This window comes from Carassius gibelio, chromosome A2, assembly GCF_023724105.1.
Source record: "Carassius gibelio isolate Cgi1373 ecotype wild population from Czech Republic chromosome A2, carGib1.2-hapl.c, whole genome shotgun sequence".
Taxonomy (NCBI): Eukaryota; Metazoa; Chordata; class Actinopteri; order Cypriniformes; family Cyprinidae; genus Carassius; species Carassius gibelio.
In genome coordinates this window covers 12,953,659-12,967,568 of record NC_068372.1, presented here as the reverse complement: position 1 = coordinate 12,967,568, position 13,910 = coordinate 12,953,659, and the positions used below count along the sequence as shown (strand labels likewise).

The window sequence follows — 13,910 nt, the reverse complement described above, 5'->3', positions numbered from 1 at the left end:
CATATCACAGATAGGACAGAACAAGAAAGACTATTAATAATCTTTGATTTCGCTGAAAATATTATAATACTGAAGGCGCCAATACAGAGCACTTATAAGCATCCTGTGAGCAGAATGTTGAGCTTGAAACAACACGGAGTCACAGTGTGCAGGCTGCACAGCCCTCCGAGTCCATATAGAAGGCTGCTCTGCTCGCATTCCTCTTCATTTCTCTCTTCACAACAGTTAAGTCAGTGTACTGCTTGAGTAAATGAATTACTAAGTGATATTGGTTTATATCCACTCAGAGGGAGTGTTGGCCACCTTAAAAAAGTAAATAAATTGTGGATAAATACTTACTGGAGACGCGAACCGTTTCAAGCGATTCAGTCCTATTTGGTGAACTGGTTCAATCAGTGCACTAAGAAGAACCGGTTAAATCAAAAGATTCATTCGTGAGCCAGACATCACTAGTACAAAAGGTAAAAGAGATATTGATACGTAGTCTATTAAGTCTAAGGACAGTTATAAACCTCAGTTACTGTGCGCTCTTGAAGAGAGTTTCATCGTTCTGACTGTATATTGAATATTTATTTAAAAAAAATATTAGTTATTGTCGATGCCGGCATATGGTGACACCCAAACTACCAGCAATCTTTAAATTATATTTTTTCTTTTTCTACAGAATAAAGAAAGTAATACAGATGACAGAATTGAGCCCAGCATCACTGATGATGTTGGAGTTGGATTAATAAAAATAAAGGCAGCAGTAGTTTGACCATTTCTTGGTCTGCTCTTAGTCTCGTGTAGCCAGACCTTCAGACTGAATGTCTGGAACTCATGGCAGCTTTCATTGGCCAAGGCCCGCCCTTGAGTTCGTTCACAGTTCGTTTTGTTCATCGTCTCGTTTCGAGGCGTAGCAATGTCGCCACAATAACAGATGGGTGTGTAAATCTCTCGGACTTATTTGAAAGATTCTATGCAACAAACTTCAAGCGTTAAGTGAAAATTCAGCGTTAAGTTGAACTTGATAAGCCCTCGTTGCCACAGTTGTAAACATGGCGACTTTCTTCTTTTGTGAGGGGGTTTGTCTATGTTTCCAGGCAGAACGTTAAAAACGCAACCCCCCTCTTCTTGTAGAATTCAACCAATATGATAATGACTTTGACACTCCTGAAGTGTCCACTTTTGTGTCCCATATGCATCAGACATTTAACCAACGGTCCGTGGGCATGACGTCAGAGGCTGAGACTGGTTTGCCTTTATATGTGACAGATCCCTATACTCTGAATTTGAACACTGATTTTCATGCTGTGTATTGTTTAAAGTTAGCTATTCATAACCCTCCCTGTGTTTGTGTGTGTGTGTGTGTGTGTGTTTGTATGTGTAATTTCAGGGTCTCTTCCTCGAGAGCAAAGAAGGGTTTGGTTTGATGACGGCATTTTACCCAATGGGGATGCTACAGACTCTTCTAAAGGGCCGGCAGCAAACCCCAACCCCACACAGCCTGTGACAGCATCCCAAAATTCAAACAAATCCTCAGGAGCCAATGCTTCTGAGGTGAAGATTTGCTTTATCATGTTCAAACTCAATAAACAGTTTCTTATCATCTGTAATATGGAGTTTTTACAGGCATAGGCATATTTCTGTTAGTGATTCTTACCCTGAGACCATGCTATGTCGTGGTATAAGTTTGTGTTTCTTCCAATGCCATAGACTGCCCATGCCACTGGAGCCCCGACCACCAGCCCTGTGGGCAGCGCTCTCAGTCTGATCCCAGAGGAAGGCCTTCCTCCCATCCTCATCTCCACAGGCATCAAAGGAGGTACGGGAGGCCACATCACAGGTGCTTGCCCATCCTCACCATTCAGCTGCCTTCATTCCTGAAAATATGAGTATTGGTGATTGTTTGTGCAAGTGTAAGTGTGTGCATGTATCTGTGTTTCTGCTTACGTCTCCACTGCTCATGCTAAGGGACTTTCATTGGGTTGGTTCCTCATCTGGGTTGTACCATGAGAGGAGACTGAATAGAGTCATGGAGCAGTTTGTTGATGGGTACATTATTGATGTTATGTGTCTTGTCTTCAGACTATGCTGTGGAGGAAAGACCTTCTGAAATTGTGCTGATGCAGCAGCTTGAGGAAGGCGGCTCTGATCCCCTGGTGTTCGTTCTTAATGTCAACCTGCTGACCATGGTCAAACTGGTCAATTGTGAGTGAGCCACTCCTTGCTAGATGTTCTCTAGGAGTGAATTTGTGAAATATTTGTTGTTCCTGGGCATTTCTTTAACTATGGGCATGTTTGGCCCTTAGGGCTTATGTAGAAAAATAAATTTAAAAAAATTAAAACACAATTTTCATACATGAATACATTAATTATTAACTTACTAGTTAATTTATCATATAAAAATTAATCTTCACTTTTTCTAATTAATTAATTCATTTTCAGTTTTTGCATAATTTAACAAATGTAAAGCATGAAAAATGTTTTGCTCGCACATGATATTCACCTTAATTTTTCTTTACACATTATTTTATTTCTACACATTAGCGGTTGACCGATATTGCTTTTTTGGACAGCCGATGCAAATATCTTGGAAAGCAGGGTGGTCGATAGCCGATATAAAGCCGATTGTGTGCATTGGGAATCATATTTTTCAAATTAAGCCAGAGTAACATTAATTTTACATACAGCACACAAAGACAATTAAATGAATATGGCAGTGGGCAAATGCATAAAACACAGAATCATTTAAAATCACGACTTAATGTTAATTTAAAGCAATCAATTGACACGGACCAACTGTCACACAGAGATCACGCAATCAAGCTGGATAGAAATTTACTCTTCACAAGATCTCACAGCTTGATTTGACTAAGTTTGTGAAATTAAATATTCATTAGTCATTAAAAGATTTGTTTAAATGACATAAATGCATATTTGCTTAATGCTGATGGCAAAGGGTGAGAAAGTATTATAATGTTTGCCTTTCTATTACTTCTATTACTAATAATATAAAAGCAATTGTTATAATACTTTCTGTATACATTAATTCCTTTGTTTAACCATTCTGATTATTAGACCGTCTTCTAGCCGTATTAGGAAGAACTGTTAACAACAACCGTAAACAAGAGGGAGAATGTGAGCACTGTGTGCTCAGGCGTTGTTGTTCTTAGCACCTTATTAATAAAAAACCAGCGCGCCCTCAAAATAAAACACATTGGCCAAGCAGAAAAACGTATTGGCCAATGCCGATATTTGAAAAATGCAGAATATCGGCCTTGGCGATATATCGTCGATTAATACTTCACACACTCTCTTTAATCTCTAGCAATTTAAGGTTTATTTTACAATAGTATTACAATGAAAAATATTTTATTCAATTTTTCATTCTTTTTGAAAACAAAAATAAAAAGTAACTCTTATGCTGCGTTTCCACTGAAATTACCTGGAACAGTTGTACCAGAAACTTATTCGCAGGAACTTTTTTTCTCCCCAGCCCTGTTGCTTTCTGCATTTCTACCACAGTCAAACGTACCATGAAGATTAGGCAAATAGTCTGGTGAAGTAGGTCTGCCTGTGTTTCTCGATACAAAGTATGCCAATTTCGGACATGCATCCTCGGTAGTTCGGACTTTGTGAGTTCGACTCAGGAGTGTGATCTCCCACAGATGGGACGATGCAAGGCTGGTAATTCTGCAAAAATCAGCGTACTTGATAATATCAGTCAGCTCGCCTTGGCTACTGCAATTTTCCTCACTTTGTATATTTACAATAAGACGAAATATGATATCAAACACCACTGCCTCCTTTCGTTTTCATTTAAACATATTAATAGCCGCAGAAATGTAGTTCAGGCAAATGTTTAGGCTTATATAGCCTATTTCACAATGAAACAAAATATTATATCAAATAGTATTGCCTGTTTTTATTTTCATTAATTATAAATATATTAATTGAATAAAGACCAAAAATTAGCTGTTAGATTTACCCAATACGAATTATATTTTATGTTTAGCCACTAAAGAGACATCAGAGCCAGCGGCAAATGTCAGAAGGACTAGCAGAGTTGCGAGTGCTCTCGTCGGTAATCATGAGAACTGAGCTTCCACTGATCACGTGGAGCTAATTGTCTCCGAAATCGTCAGAAAACATTTTAGGTGCTGTCTTTATAAATAAACCGCATATTTAAGTTTTAAACAACTACATTCTCCCCTGAAATACTTTTAAAACTACATTTCATGACACAATAACAGTTTATTAGTTATTTAGTTGAACTTAAGTGGTAGCTGTATGTTTTGGCTATTGTCATTGTTTTGTGGAATTGCAGAAAATTGGAAACATCAGGCTTTCCTTCAATATGCCAAGGAAAGTCACATGAGTCATAACCATCTTTTGTGTCATCTTTGTGTGAAGATGTAAATAGGAAGTGCTGGTATATGACGACAAAGGGAATGCATGCCGTGGGCCAGGCAGAGGTTGTAGTGCTTCTACAGTGCCTCCCTGACGAGAAAACCATTCCCAAGGACATCTTCGGCCACTTCGTCCAGCTGTACCGGGAGGCTCTCACAGGTAAACTGATACTCCTCCACCAGGAGGCCCATTCTGGTAAACTGATCCAGACCAAATTAGAGCAAGGCCTACATAGATAAAATTAGACCATTCTGCCAGGAGGCTCGTAAAGGTCAAATGAGGCTGCTGGCCCTGGTGGCAATGAGGATCCACTTCAGCAGAAATTGTTTTCGAGACACAATCGTCCTCTTGTCACCCAGTTTTGCTTCTGGTCAACATTCCCTGTGAGCCTAATGTAGGATGTGTGCCAATTCAGATGTGTTCAGTAAAAGAATGCTATTTGTCTGGCCAAGTTCAGTGGTACATGATGTACATAGTGGCTAATTTTTTTTCATTAAAAACTTTTTTGTTCTGTTGGAGCATTATGTGCTGTTTTTTTTTTTATTATGAGCATTTTAGTTCTACTGTCTAATTATTTGTGAACAGACAGCATCCTAAATTAAACTGAACTAAACATAAAGCAGCGGTCGCATTTAACGGTGTTTGGAGAATTTCCGTGGTTCAGAAGAATCCACTCAAATGGGAATTTGGAAATTTAAAAACTAAGATTTTCATTGGATTCAAGTTGGTCGCATGAATTTGCCGCGTAGATCTACACTAGACAATAGACCTTTTTTGCCCTCAAGAAATTTAATAGAAGTCATAAAAGGCAGAACTAAATTAGCAAAATAATCTAGCAATATTTTGCAAAGCTCACAACTTCATTATTATTGTTGCGGTTATATAGCCTTTTAAATAGTTGCAAATAATTATTATTTTTCGATCTAATTGGAAATAACTTGAGCATGAAAGCACAGTGGTGGAGCTTGATCTAATCCCACTTTTTCTTCTGTTCAGGAAATGTGTTAAGTCACCTGGGCCACTCCTTCTTCAATCAGAGCTTCCTGGGCAGCAAGGAGCATGGCGGCTTCCTTTATATCAGCCCCACCTTCCAGACCCTGCAGGAGCTACCGTTGCCAAACCCCCCATACCTCTTTGGCATCCTGGTGCAGAAGTGGGAGACCCCCTGGGCCAAGGTCTTTCCCATCAGACTCATGCTCCGACTGGGGGCGGAATACCGATGTGAGATTTTGGTGTTGATGTTGACATTTGAGGCCTGTGTAATGTTTTAGCTGTGTCAAACGAGGACATATTTTGATTGTTCCTGTAGTTTTATCATATATTTGACCTCTTTACATAGTGAGGTATGAGTTTTCTGGATTTAGAGAATGCAAGGCCCCTTTTTGATGCCTGTAGTAGAGCTGTTTAAGAGAAAATGCGTAAAATGTATTTTTCTATGCCCCCGAGGCAAGTCCTCCTGTGGAGATATAGAATATATTAACATTGTATTTCCTGCTGAGCTTCTAAACTCATTACATGCAAGTTTGCTCACTTACACTTGTAAACACCATGTACGGTTCTAGTCTCATGTTCGTCTTGGTGCATGAAGACTGATTAGACACATAGGCCCCCGATTTTTATTTTGATTTGAATAGCATGACTTGTTTTGATGGCTTAGTTGTTCTTATGCACTTGTGTTGTAGTCTACCCCTGCCCACTATTTAGCGTCCGCTTCAGAAAACCCCTCTTTGGAGAGACTGGTCATACCATTATGAACTTACTGGCAGTGAGTATCCTTATTTCACTTATTCTTCTGCATTTGGCTGCATTTGCATTTGCCTTACGTCAATATGAACCCATGTCTTTGGACTTTTCTCACGTCTACAGGATTTCCGTAATTACCAGTACACGTTGCCGGTGGTGAAGGGGCTGGTGGTGGACATGGAAGTGAGGAAGACTTGCATCAAGATACCGAGCAACCGTTACAATGAGGTTCATGAAGACTAGCACATACTAGAGACGCTATTTGAATTTCTGTTGCATTTGTGGCTACATGTTTAAAAAAAGAATGCGCACAAAGTGTTTTTGAGATTTCTGTGGAACAGCGAGCATAGCAGATTGATGCCAAATGTCCCATGGAACAAGTGAAGCATTGACAACAGCTTGTCTCAGTGTCCTTTTCTTGAGCCGTTGAAGAGTTTCGGTATTTAGTTTGTGTTTGAAAAGCGTTTGACAGAGCAGAACTTGCAGTGGCAAACCTTTGACATAGCAGGGATTATTTAAAGCCTTACTCAGTCATTAGACTTATTAGGACTTATAAACTCTTAAGAACATAATCAAGTATTAAGATTATGCATAACTTTGGAAAGTCATGACAAGCTTTTCTTTCTTTTTTTTTTCCTTTCTCAGCTCATGAAGGCAATGAATAAGTCCAATGAGCATGTGCTGGCAATGGGAGCATGCTTCAACGAGCGGGCGGATTCCCATCTTGTCTGTGTTCAGAACGATGATGGGAACTACCAGACGCAGGCCATCAGTATTCATCACCAGCCTCGCAAAGGTGCACCATGGTTACTTGCATTTGCAAATGAAACCTTGAAGCCGCACCCAAAGATTTCACACATGGTTGTTTCAACATTGTTAATAAGAGAGGTTTTTTGGGCACTGAATCAGCATATTAGAATGATTTCTGAAGGATCACGTGAAGACTGGAGTAATGGCTGCTTAAAATCCAGCCTTGCCATCACACGAATAAATTACAGTTTTTAAATATATTAAAATTTATGACGGTTATTTTTAATTGTAATAATATTTCACAATCATATTGTTCTTATTGTCTTTGTGATCGAATAAATGGTGAGCATTAGAGACATCTTTTAGAAACATAAAAAAAAATCACCAACCCCAAACTTTTGAATGGTAATGTGTGAAAAGTTGTCAGTAAATTAAATTAATCACGATGATTAACTCAATAGGGATAGTTCACCCATACATTAAAAATTATATTGTCGTTTTTTTTTTAACCTCATGTCATTCTAAACCTGGTATGATTTTCTTTCTTCTGTGAAACCAGACCGTTTCCATTCCAACTGACTTCCATTGTACTTTTTATCCATACAATGGAAGTCAGTAGGAACTGGAACTTATGGAAGCCTGTTTCCATCACTAAAGAAAAAATAAAACAAGGTAATTGCTACTTTTTATCTAACAATGCAGACTTTTCTCAGAATAGCGAGTTATAAAGTAAAAATTGCTAATTCTAAAGTTAAAAGTACAAGTTAAAAGTCAGTTTGCATATCGCAATTCTGACTTTTTTTTTCTCGGAATTGAGTTTATATCCCGCAATTCTGATTTTATAACTCAGAATTCTGATTTGCAATTGTGAAAAAATGAAAGTCAGAATTGCGAGATATAAACTCACAATCACAAAAAAAAAATATACAAATTGCGACTTTTTGTGAAATGTGACATGACAGTATGTATTTGTCAATTCTGACTTTATAACTCTCAATTTTTACTATATAACTGACAATTACGTGTTATGAAGTCAGATTTGCACGATATGAAATCGCAATTCTGAGTCACATTTACCCCGTTTTATTTTTTATTCAGTGGTAGAAACAGGCTTCCATAGAAACTGTTTTTTAAACTCAGAATATTTTTTAAAATAAATATATAAATAAATATATATTTGGATAGACTATCGCTTTACAAAACTTTAACAAAATTTATCTTGGGACCACAGAATTATTATATTGCACTCTAAAGATGTTTTTGAAACTTTCTGTAAAATGCTATTCAGGGTACTACATGTCACTAATCCAAAAGTGAACAAGTAATTTTGAATAAGGAAAGTATGTGTTTGATGTATTATTTTTTCCTTTTATCCCTCTTTTAGTGACTGGGGCCTCCTTCTTTGTGTTCAGCGGGGCTTTAAAGGCTTCATCAGGCTACTTGGCTAAAACCAGTATTGTGGAAGGTACAGCAGAAGACATTTGCATTCCTCTTTCTCTAAATGTAGGACATCTGATCCCTCTGGAACAATGACTAAACTGGACATAATCTCCCTTTTAATGTTTCTGCCCAAAGTCAAAATTCTGGCAGAATTGTACTTTTTGTACCAAGTGATTCTAATTTGTTAAATATTGTGCAGATTTGTGTACTTATATCTGTCATGCTGAATTCTTGTGCCTCAGATGGCGTGATGGTGCAGATTACAGCTGAAATGATGGAGGCCTTACGTCAAGCCCTGAGAGAGATGAAAGATTTCAGTATTGCCTGTGGGAAAGCTGATCAGGAGGAGAACCAGGAGCAAGTCCATATCCAGTGGGTTGAGGATGACCACAACGTCAACAAGGGGTATTTAAGAACTATAAAACAGACTCTTTTGTATTACAAGTTCACTAACACCATTTCCTAAAATATAATTTAAGAGCATTCACATCAAATAATGATGCAGGTTTAATAGAGTGCTGCTAAGATCTTAATCAAACACACATCAGGTATTTAACTTTTAGCACTAAATGCAGGCTGCAAACTCCAAAGATTCATGCAGTTTTAATGATATTTTATACACATACAAATATGTATTTTTTCCATTTACCAAAATGTAATTCTTTACCATACTATTTATTTCTGTATTAGTATCATGACCTACGGATCAGTAATAAAGCAGCATGTTTTTAAATAATTACAAACTCTGAGATAATGGTTTCAGAGTGTGGTTAGAGCTGGTTTTATGAAGCCTAGGAGATTGATGTTTATTATATCATCAGCCGATTTTGTGGATGTCCCTCTAAGAACTGTTTGTTTACAATGGAAATATTCAGTCCCTGGTCCTGAATTTCTTTTTTTTTTTTCGGATTCTGTGGTAAATGCTTCTGACCTCATTCAACATTCAGGTGTCTCGAAGTCCTGATTGGTTGAAACTCTCATGCTGCTGCTTTAACTAATTTCTGGGGTTTTAATTTCAGCTGAATCATTTATAATTTTTTGTTAAATGCTGTTGACTTGAACAAAGATAATACTACTCCTCTCACCTGTGCACTTTTCTTATTTATAGAGTGATCAGCCCGATTGACGGGAAATCCCTGGAGTCTGTCACCAGCGTTAAGATCTTCCATGGCTCGGAATATAAAGCCAATGGGAAAGTCATTCGTTGGACAGAGGTTTTTAGCGTTGATTCATTATTCATCTTCATCAAAAGTTCTGCCTTGGTGCTTTTTTGTGAATAAAATGAAATTCAGTGAGATACAGTAATTGTGTTTTGGACTTCAGTGACTTTTATAATATTAACTAAAGCATATCATTTTTTTGTAGTCTCACAATTCTACTTTTAACTCTGTGTATTAAATGTTGTGTTTTCTCAGGTGTTCTTCCTGCGGAGCGAGGATCAGACCAATGGCCTGAGTGATCCTGCGGACCACAGCCGGCTTGCTGAGAATGTGGCAAGGGCTTTCTTCGTGGCCTTGTGCCCTCACGTCAAACTTCTCAAAGAGGATGGCATGGCCAAACTGGGCCTGCGGGTCACGTTGGACTCCGATCAGGTGACAAGAACAAGCTCCATCTAAATATTGTATTTCCATTTAAACGTGTTTATTTCCAAATTGATATTGAATCTAAAAGAATTGAGATCAAAATTGAATCGCAAGCTTGTGAATCGAACTTTGTCTCCATTCGCATCCCTAATCACAATAATCCACAAGTAATCCACACAACTCCAGTCCATCAATAAACATCTTGTGAAGAGGAAATCTGCATGTTGTATTAAAAACAAATCTCTCATTAAAACCTTTATAACTTCAAACCATTGCTACAGCTAAAATACAAGTCCTTTTTCCGTAATATTGCTTTCTCCAGTGGTCTCATCTGATTTAGGAGAGAACTATGCACACATCAAGCACTGTTAAATTTTTTGGGTGAAGTGTCCCTTTAAGATCAGAATCCAGCAGGCTCAAAATTGCAGCGTGTGCTCATAATAAACAATGTTATTTTGCATTGATGTGGATGCTACTGATGTAGTCATCATTATAGTTATCATTGTTGATATGAACAGATCTTTACTCTGAAATGTCTTACAGGTGGGCTACCTGGCTGGAAGTAACGGTCAGCCGCTGCTCCCCCAGTACCTGAGCGATCTAGACAGCGCCCTCATCCCAGTTATCCACAGCGGAGCCTGCCAGCTAAGTGAAGGGCCCGTGGTGATGGAGCTCATCTTCTACATCCTGGAAATCATCTCTTAAATTGAGGGAATCCGTCCAGTCTCAGACTCATGTCTCCCAGCAGCTCGTCTCTCTCTCTCTCTCTCTCTCTCTCTCTCTCTCTCTCTCTCTCTCTCTCTCTCATTTGCACTTCAAAGAGCCTGAAAGCTGTGCAGGAACAAGTCCTCCATACCACCTATGCACCATCTCCACGGGGATCTCCTCTGTCAGCCCCGCTGAATGCGGAGCTCTCTTTTGTTTCTCCACACCTCTCAACTCCACTATGGAAACCATAGGCCAAAAGGGGAGAATTCAAAAGAACTGTTGTAGCAACACTAAGCTCCTCAAACACAAGAGGGCGCTTTACACGCTCAGTCCTAAAGGAGACTTCCAGATGGTGATGAGACTGACAGAAGGGAAGGTCTGCACCATGAAGTGGATTCTGGTACACAGTGCCTGGGCCTCAATTAGAAACGAAGAATGAGCTTCAGTCTCGCCTCTAAGCTTTATGAATCACCAGATGCTTTATTTCACGAATAAGGACCTCATTATTATTTTTTTGGGTTAGGCAAAACTGCTCCAAAGCTAATGTGATGTAGCTTCCTCAGAGGCGGGCTACTTGACATGGCAGCGGAAAGATTGTGGAACAGTATTAGGACCGTTGACGATTGAGTTACTGTTACAAATGTCATGAACGGACCTCTGTTATAGACTTACTAAGATGATAAGATCCAACAATAATTTCAAGCGGCCTTCAGAAATTCAACTACAACTTCAATTCCACGTAATGGAAGGTTTTGGGATGACTGAAGCTCTCAGTCTAATAAAGCTTTTATAGTGGATAGGTTTGGACCGGGACAGAGGATGAAATGTTAGTCTCTCTGGGCCACTGCATTTAGCATCCCATCCCTGTCCCATCTCTTCTTTCAACCTTTTTAGTGGCCCTTGTTTCTATAATGTTCTGCCCGTGTTTTTAACATGTTATCATATGAACGATTGTGTAAGGAATAGCAATGCAGTGCAAGGGATTTTAAGCCATCGTTAGGAAATGGAAGGAGGGAGTAAAGAATTACTGGAATTACTAATACTGAAATGTTATTCAAAGATGAACACTATATTCATATACGGTATGAGGAAAGTTTGGGTTTTGGGATGTGGCTCCAAAGCTCTTAATTCAGCTATCAGTTTGGGGTCCTTAATGGCATTCATTTCTCATAGCATTAAGGTGCAGTTACATTAGGGGAATTTTGCTAGCAAAAAAGTTCATTTTCTGTTTTCAGTGGTGTACGATGTGTAAAACTCAATGAAACCAAGCAACTTTATGTTGGTCGACATGTTCAAATAGGGTTCTGTTGGGAAATATGCTGCATGCAGAATTCACGGTAGTGTGGATTGCAATTTATATGACTGGATTTTGCCTTAGAAAATGTGTTGAACTATAAATGGGACTGCACCTTTTCATATTTGTGTATTTATGTCCTTTTATAGAGATGATGAAATCATGATCAATATGCTTTAGCAGGGCTTCAGACTGCTTCTGAAATAGTTGCAAATGCAAATATTTGGAATATAAGGAGTTCTTGTAATTTAGGATGTCACTCTGGATCACGTTTCAAGAGAAAAGGGCATTTGCCTTAAAAATTCATAAGCTGATACGTTCTTCAACAAGACATATTCCAAAGGGCAACCGGATTGTTAATCACTGGTAGAAAGACACTGTGACTACAGAGTGTTTTTAACCAGTCCTCTTTAGCGAACTAGACATTATCAAAATGACTTCAACTAAAGTATCTTGACTATGACAATCACACTGTAGTTAATCTTTTAGTCGGATAACAAAGTAAAGGTGGGATGGTAACGTATTGTCCTGTTTTGCATAATGACTCCGATATGGTTGGTTTTATCAGATGGCCTACGCTTGATGAATGAGGACAGCAGCTGAGATGAAGATCCACAGCAAGTCAACCTCACAGCCCTTTATTAACAGGTCAACAGTCAAGACGTAAATCAAGTGTTTCTGGCTTTTGGTGAAGAGCGGCGACAGCTTTGGAAGCAGACTGGTCATGGAAAATAAAAAGCATTACATGAAAGCTGCATCGTCTTCCCACTAACACAGCCTTTTGTTACTCCCTGTATTCACCTTTGTCATTGCTTTTCTAGATGTGCAGTATTGTATATCTTGACATTTATATATTTTGTTAACCATTGCCTTTTTCTATGTAATTGTATTTTATTTTGGTCAGCCCAAAGCTTAACAGCATGCATGCTGAAACCGACAAGAACATGTAGTTCTCTGAAAGTCAGAGGACGACCTGTTTTGAATACTATTGATTTGATCTGTTCAAACCTGACATGGGTGCAAGGGGAATCCATTTGCAATGTATAAAAAGCCAAATAGGAAAACAATACAACCTTTCTTTATTGTACACTACAAATGTCAATAAAACCAGTCTTTATCAAACCTGCTGAATATACAAAATGTCATCATTGTACAAGAAACAGATATAATGTCTCCATTATACATTAAAATTAAATGATACATTTCAGTTAACCAAAAAAAAAAGTGTAAAATATAAATAAATTACATGGCTGATTCTTGAGGGAAAGCGCAAAAAGATTCATTGAGAACAGCATGACTAAACTCAAATATTATGGCATATATAACACGACCAGACAACTGAGATCCGAGTCTTTCTGGATAATCCTTGCGGTGGATTTAACCATTTAATGAAGAATTGACAATGACCGTACAATTGAAACCAGGACAAACCTCGATCCTGGACTAGAAAACGTGCAAAAGCACACAATTCACATGAGATGGGAACAACTGTAACTGAAATGAATGGACTGAGACGCTGGACAGTGTAAGAACTAGACAGATAAATCTAGATCGTACATTGTCCATGCTTAAAAGCCAAATGTCAGTCAATTCTTCAGAAGCTGTAAAATATGAATGGGCAGACTTGAGGTATTTTTAGAATTTTACAAAGATGTTGAACAAAGTTAAAGTTGTAGCTCACTCAAAAATGTAAATCGGCTGAAAACATACTCCCACCATCCAAGCAATGGATTAGTTTGTTTCCTCATTGGAACAGATATTGAGAAACTTAGCATTTGCTCACTAATGGATTCTTAGTGAATGGGTGCCCAAACGGCTGATAAAAAACGCTTTCATTGGAAGAAATGTTCTTATGGGCTATGGAGTATGAATTTAAAATGTTTACTGTGAAGTTTTTATCAGCTGTTTGAATCCTCACTCCGACGGCACCCATTCACTGCAGAGTGGATCACAGGTAGCAAAGCTGAATTTCTCCAAATCTGTTCTCTAAATGAACCAAA

At 38.4% G+C, this 13,910-nt stretch overlaps 1 protein-coding gene across 3 annotated transcripts in view; it reads left to right on the top strand.

Annotated features, from left to right (window-relative positions):
- The window catches only part of LOC128026773 (zinc finger FYVE domain-containing protein 9), a 34,171-nt gene extending 21,139 nt beyond the window's left edge, over positions 1-13,032 (top strand). For 2 of the 3 annotated variants that reach the window (XM_052614046.1, XM_052614051.1), the window contains 13 exons: positions 1,376-1,539; positions 1,696-1,825; positions 2,068-2,190; positions 4,396-4,551; positions 5,389-5,613; positions 6,075-6,157; positions 6,259-6,363; positions 6,781-6,931; positions 8,270-8,350; positions 8,568-8,730; positions 9,434-9,539; positions 9,741-9,917; positions 10,452-13,032. In XM_052614046.1, coding sequence (XP_052470006.1) covers positions 1,376-1,539; positions 1,696-1,825; positions 2,068-2,190; positions 4,396-4,551; positions 5,389-5,613; positions 6,075-6,157; positions 6,259-6,363; positions 6,781-6,931; positions 8,270-8,350; positions 8,568-8,730; positions 9,434-9,539; positions 9,741-9,917; positions 10,452-10,613 — 1,826 coding nt within the window. In that variant the 3' untranslated portion in view covers positions 10,614-13,032. The remainder of the gene's footprint in view (positions 1-1,375; positions 1,540-1,695; positions 1,826-2,067; positions 2,191-4,395; positions 4,552-5,388; positions 5,614-6,074; positions 6,158-6,258; positions 6,364-6,780; positions 6,932-8,269; positions 8,351-8,567; positions 8,731-9,433; positions 9,540-9,740; positions 9,918-10,451) is intronic. The other variant, XM_052614057.1, reaches the window with a different exon arrangement.
- The last annotated feature ends 878 nt before the right edge of the window (positions 13,033-13,910 follow it).